The sequence below is a fragment of the Argopecten irradians genome, chromosome 9 (genome assembly GCF_041381155.1).
Source record: "Argopecten irradians isolate NY chromosome 9, Ai_NY, whole genome shotgun sequence".
Classification (NCBI taxonomy): Eukaryota; Metazoa; Mollusca; class Bivalvia; order Pectinida; family Pectinidae; genus Argopecten; species Argopecten irradians.
In genome coordinates this window covers 43,976,058-43,982,746 of record NC_091142.1, presented here as the reverse complement: position 1 = coordinate 43,982,746, position 6,689 = coordinate 43,976,058, and the positions used below count along the sequence as shown (strand labels likewise).

General features: G+C 34.3%; 1 protein-coding gene across 1 annotated transcript; it reads left to right on the top strand.

Moving 5' to 3' along the window:
* The first annotated feature begins 347 nt into the window (after positions 1–347).
* On the top strand, positions 348–3,268 carry LOC138332402 (protein pelota homolog). Its single transcript, XM_069280494.1, has 4 exons — positions 348–505; positions 897–1,017; positions 2,271–2,391; positions 2,879–3,268. Exons 1-4 carry the CDS (start codon positions 407–409, stop codon positions 3,135–3,137), a joined length of 600 nt encoding a protein of 199 aa, XP_069136595.1. The 5' UTR covers positions 348–406; the 3' UTR covers positions 3,138–3,268.
* Positions 3,269–6,689: the final 3,421 nt, after the last annotated feature.

Here is a 6,689-nt window from a genome sequence, read left to right as displayed (position 1 = left end):
GTTGTTAAGATGCCCAGACATATTATTATCTCCATAAGCTTATTATATATGTTTTGTGTCATGTTGTTAAGATGCCCAGACATATTATTATCTCCTTAAGCTTATTATATGTTTTGTGTCATGTTGTTAAGATGCCCAGACATATTATTATCTCCATAAGCTTATTATATGTTTTGTGTCATGTTGTTAAGATGCCAGACATATTATTATCTCCATAAGCTTATTATATGTTTTGTGTCATGTTGTTAAGATGCCCAGACATATTATTATCTCCTTAAGCTTATTATATGTTTTGTGTCATGTTGTTAAGATGCCCAGACTATATGTTTTGTGTCATGTTGTTAAGATGCCCAGACATATTATTATCTCCATAAGCTTATTATATGTTTTGTGTCATGTTGTTAAGATGCCCAGACATATTATTATCTCCTTAAGCTTATTATATGTTTTGTGTCATGTTGCAGTTGTTAAATGTTTCCTTGTGGCAAGTCCTGGTTTTGTTAAGGTAAGTAATTAGCAGTTTAAAATTATTTGTAAAATTAATCAAAGTTTTGAAATCATTTGAAGAATAAGAAAAATGATAAAAAATGAAAAGTTCAGAGGTCCATGATGGTGATAAATTAAGTTATTAACATGATGACATTGTAAAATTTTGCATGTCAAGCATCTTGACATGGAAGCCATGGGAAATTCTTGGCATGAAATTTATGGCTTTGATTATTCTAATGAATTTAAATATATAATTGTAGAAATACTATATATAAGTAATGTACACAAGTTTATTTTATAATAATTGATGAACGTGGTAAACAGTTTTCTAGAAAAAGTTTATTAAATGTTTTATTTGATCAGGTCATTCATCAATTGTTAATTTCTGTTTTCATTATCCACTTTAGGACCAGTTTTCAGAATATATGTTCACACAAGCAGTGAAAATGGACAACAAAGTGTTGCTAGACAACAAATCAAAATTTGTTCTTGTCCACGCTTCTTCAGGATTTAAACACTCTCTCAAAGGTAACCCTGTTTTTTCATACTTCTCTTCATATCTGAATTGAAAATCTCTCTCAAAGGTAACCCTGTTTTTCATACCTCTTTCTGAATCTGAAAATCTCTCTCAAAGGTAACCCTTTCTGTTTTTCATACCTCTTTCTGAATATGAAAATCTCTCTCAAAGGTAACCCCAGTTTTTAGCCCACTTAGCCCACCATCATCAGATGGTGGGCTATTCAAATCGCCCTGCGTCCGTGGTCCGTGGTCCGTCGTCCGTCCCGTCGTCGCCGTCGTAAACAATGCTTGTTATCACTATTTCTTAAAAACTGCTGCAGGGATTTTGTTCAAACTTCACATGGAGGGTCCCCTTGGTCCATATTTGTGCTATACAGATTTTGAGGCTGATCGGAAAAACAAGGTGGCCGCCAGGCAGCCATCTTTGATTTTGGCAGTTAAAGTTTGTTATCGATATTTCTTGAGAACTACTGAAGGGATTTTGTTCAAACTTCACATGAAGGTTACCTTTGGTCCTTAGTTGTGCCATACAGATTTTGAGGCTGATCTGAAAAACAAGATGGCCGCCAGGCAGCCATCTTTGATTTTGGCAGTTGAAGTTTGTTATCTATATTTCTTAAGAACTATTGAAGGGATTTTGTTCAAACTTCACATGGAGGTTACTCTTGGTCCTTAGTTGTGCCATACAGATTTTTAAGCTGATCGGAAAAACAAGGCAGCCATCTTTGATTTTGGCAGTTGAAGTTTGTTATCGATATTTCTTGAGAACTACTGAAGGATAGAGATGATGCTTTACCTGGAGAATTTCAAAATAAGAAAGAATTTTGCTTAATAATACATACTAACGGAATCTTTCCTCACAGTTGTGAGATTCTTCTCATACTGAAAAATGAACATTAAATATTTTCTGATGCTAACTCCTTCTGTATATTATATGAATGTTACATCCAGACTTGATATGGCATTGAACTATTGGTGCAATTTGCTGTTATCAATATTTTACACAAAAGTAAAAATACCACCTCACATTATTCCGTATTTGGATATTAGGGAGTTACCTGCCCTTGTGGGTAGGTATCTATTGTGACATCATGTGTTTGCGACTGTAAATACTAAAGTCATATTTCTCAGAGAAAAAAGTTATGTGAATTTCGTTCACATAATGGTGTCGCAAGTGCTGCCTTCCTGTAAGGGAGATAACTATGTAATATACATTAGAGATACTCCAGTATTCTGTATATCACCATAATCTTCCTTTCCAGAGGTGTTACAAGATCCCGCTGTCACCGCCCGCTTAGCTGACACAAAAGCGTCCTTAGAGATCAAAGCTTTGGACGACTTTTACCAAATGCTTCAGAATGACCCAAACAGGGCGTTCTATGGGTGAGAATCCTTATCTCTATGCTGTATTTAAGAGATGGGTTGTCTGTTTTGGTTTAAAAGTTTATAAAACTGTTTTGCACATTGTTAAATTATTTTCTTATTAAAGTAAATGAGAGGCCCAGTGTGATCACATGATTGAAAAATTGTACCTTTAAGCATTGTTGAAAATGTATACACATGTATCTGGTGTATTAGAAATACTGTGTTTTCTTCAACTCCTGTGTTGGACCATAGATCACAACAAATTAAATTTTAACGTCTTCTTGATGTGAAAATATCTTTCCAAATATTTGTTCTCCAGAAGGAGGGCTTGAACAATAAAATACAATATGTCTCTTTGTCTCAATCTTCGTAGCCATCTTCAGGCTGATTTTTGGCTTCCCTGTACCAGATTAATGATATAGATATGATTCTATTGATAAGTAGCCGAAAATGCTACAAAGACGACATTTACATTGATAAGTCAATTTTGTCTTGTTACTTACAGTGTAAAACAAGTGGAAAAAGCTGCAGAGCATCAAGCTGTGGAAGTGCTGCTCATTTCTGACGAGCTATTCCGATCGCAAGATATCAAACAACGCAAACGATATGTGAAAATTGTAGACACTGTTAGAGAGACTGCTGGTGAAGTTAGAATGTTTTCTAGTTTACATGTATCTGGGGAACAGTTAGGTCAGTTATCGGGGGTCGCTGCCATACTCAGATTTCCAATGGCGGACGACGAGGAGGACTCAGATGAAGACTGAGGAATGTTTTTACTCTAGGAATGATCTGCAAACTTTATATGCCAGCTTTCAAACGATGTTGCAATACATGTACAATCCTTATTTTATGTGAAGCATGATACCAATTATTTATTAAATCATTTCAATTCTTAGCAATGTTTTTTGTTACTCTGCAGTAATCTATTCAGAAACACTATAGATACTACAGGTATACATTTTCATACAGAACAAAAATCATTACAGACCTACTTCCTTTGCTAAATGGTTTGTAAAATGAGATTCTTCATTTTGTAAGATGGCAAAATTAATTAGCTTACTGTTAATATCTAAATGTATTACACATATCATCACTTAGTGAACAAGTAAATTAAATGTCTGATGTTCTGTCATCCTAATTAACGTGCATTAGTTGACTTTCACTGTGCCAGACGGCAATACAGTGACATGAATCTTCACTGTTAACAGATTACGGAGGGAATCTTGCATTTGTTTGGTGTTGTAACCTCATCTTAGGTCATCATTATACATTTTGATATGTTATTGTTTATTAGAAATTTTTGTTTTGGAAAGATAGTGGGCCTTTAATGATGCTTAAATGCAATAATATCTAAATTATACAAACATCTCTGCCAACGAAAACCATATCAGTTAGCTGCATGAAAACTGATATAATTTTTTTTTATTGAGATTAAAACTCCAAAATAACAACACAAACGAAAATTCTTAAGACTTCCTTACTTTTCTTGAGCTCTGTATCGCAATAAAAAAAGAAAAAAAATCCAAACAACAAGTAGAGTAGGAAATGTATCAATTTATTTGTAAAATTGTACATAATTATACATACAGATTTTAAAATTTATTTGAATAGACTAAATATAACATCAAAAGAAAATTCAAATATGAACCTTAAATATTCTGTTCGATATTACCCCAGTCATCAATCAGTTATCTTGATACACTTACATAAGCATAATAACACCAAAATGAGCTATCAAAAATTTGATAAGCAAAGCAACTGTTTAAGTAAATTGCACCAAGATCAAGTTTGTTCGCATAAAATAATAAACACATTCTGTCTATATCCCAAAAATCTTGTCGAAGGTGATCAAAGTAAAGAACATTGAACTCCACCTACCATAAAACATGGTTATAAACGAACACTCTTACAACAAATTCATGGTTATCACATAGTAATTTTCATTTCCTGACAATGTTCCTATGATATGGGTGAAGTGTTGTATAACTAACTATTTTTTTAACCTTGTAATTCTGTTGGTCCCTAGAGATTCGTTATAATCATGCTTTACTCTATAAAAAGTTGTTTTAATATTCAATTTAAGGATTTATATGGAAATATACTTGAGAACTAACTATCTGGTACACTAACCATTACTCATTGTCTTTAAAGTAGTTCATGTATGGCCACCCATCCCAGTTTTAATTAGTATTCTTCTTTTAATTTTAATTTTGACTATTGATTAGGTAATATCCTGCCCCCGGTAATAATTATAAGGGGAGATAATTACTTTTTCATCAGCGCTAAAAGATTTCAATTTGGTTTAGTCCTATTAACTGTCGGGGTCATTACTAGTAAAGTGAGGTTAAGGAGGTGTAGTAACAGGAGAAAACTCGCTGACCAGGAGATAGTTCCTTTAACATGGGATTCGAACTCGTGACCCAGAGGTGGAGGGTTTGTATTATATGTCGGAACAACTCGACCACCAAGGCCCTGTGAAGAAATCAATGGGATGAGGAATGGAAAAGAACAATCATTAACCCACTTACACCATGTATTGTTACATTATCTATCATATCTAATACATCTTACCAAAACTCTAAACATTGATTCATACAGAAACTACTTTGTATCAAGTACTGATATTTTATCTAAGACTCCATATTAAAAAATAAAAGATTTAAATTTTGTACCACTACATGCACCAATTATTTATGCCATAATACTGTAAAAACTTAATGATACAATGGTTAAATTCACTTATCTCTAGTTGACTACAAAAATAGGGACATGTATAAACTAGTAATTGGATCTAATTTACATACACAAGCAAGCACCACTTATTGGAAGGTTGGAAATGCTGTGCTGAAAAATGGGATATTTATTTCATTGGAGTTTGGATAGAGCAAATAAAAAATGCCTGTCTACTATGTCTGTCTATCTAAAGACGGCAAGGAAATTAAAATGAAATTATCTTCAAACCATACTGTGCCAAATAAATATACCGGTACATGCATATTGAACATTAATTCAATATGGCAATATCATGACAAGTGTCGTTTTATTTCTGTCATCTAAATTGTATTCAATACAGTGTAATTACAGGTATCATAGTCTCTGCCAGTACTCATAAACACTTGTTTCATTAACTGTTCTATGCTGATACAGTGGAACTCGGTTAATACGAACTCGAAGGGACCGAGATAAAACTTCGAGTTATCCGAGTGTTCGAATTAAGCGAGTTATCATGTCTACTGACGATCTCTTTACTTGGTTATATATAGACCAGTTCCAAGTCGTCAAAATGATGTGAACAAGAGAGATGTCAAAATCGCCGATTATAGTTGCAAAATTATAACAATAAAACGAGATATATATTTTGAAATGCTGTTCTACAGCAGATTTATGGAGAAAAAATCAGCATTTTCGCCGAATACGTTGTCCAAAAAATCTCATTTCGAGTTATAAGAACATTTTATGTATGATTTTTGTCATTCGGACCCAAAATTTACTTCGTATTATCCGAGTTCTTCGAGTTTTCCGAATTCGCATTATCCGAGTTCTTTAAACAAAGATCAAGAGGGTATTCGGCCGGGACCGGCAAAGTATTTCGTATCAAGCCGGGTTGTCAAATTATCCGAGTTCGTATCAACCAAGTTCCACTGTATTTTTTTTGTGCATATTACAGAGTTTTCTGCCCTTGCGGGTAGGAATTAATTGTGACGTCACATGTTTGCAAGCATAACGTCATACTTTTTGGAGAAAACAAAGTGAATTATGCTTACAAAATAATGACGTAACAATCGATACCTACCCAAAAGGGAGCTAACTCTGTAATATGCAAAGACGGAATATGTATGCTACATATGCATTCAATAAACTTAAAGTTGAGTGTACTGATAATGATCTCGCTACAAAAGTCTGTAACCATTATCTAGAAATAATTTGTAATGAGTGTGGATGCTGTAACATATTCAATCACCAAAACTTTAGTGAAGAATGAATACAGTAACTATACATTAATATTCTGGCCCTGTCACCAGACTTATGACCGACTACACCAGACATCTATCTGTCATAATGTCCAAGTCTGGTGTCAGGGTCAGAGTATCTCAGGCTACACCCAAATATCTGTCACTATGTCCAAGTCTGGTGTCAGGGCCAGAGTATCTCAGGCTACACCAGACATCTATCTGTCATAATGTCCAAGTCTGGTGTCAGGGCCAGAGTATCTCAGGCTACACCAGACATCTATCTGTCACTATGTCCAAGTCTGGTGTCAGGGCCAGAGTATCTCAGGCTACACCAGACATCTATCCTGTCATAATGTCCAAGTC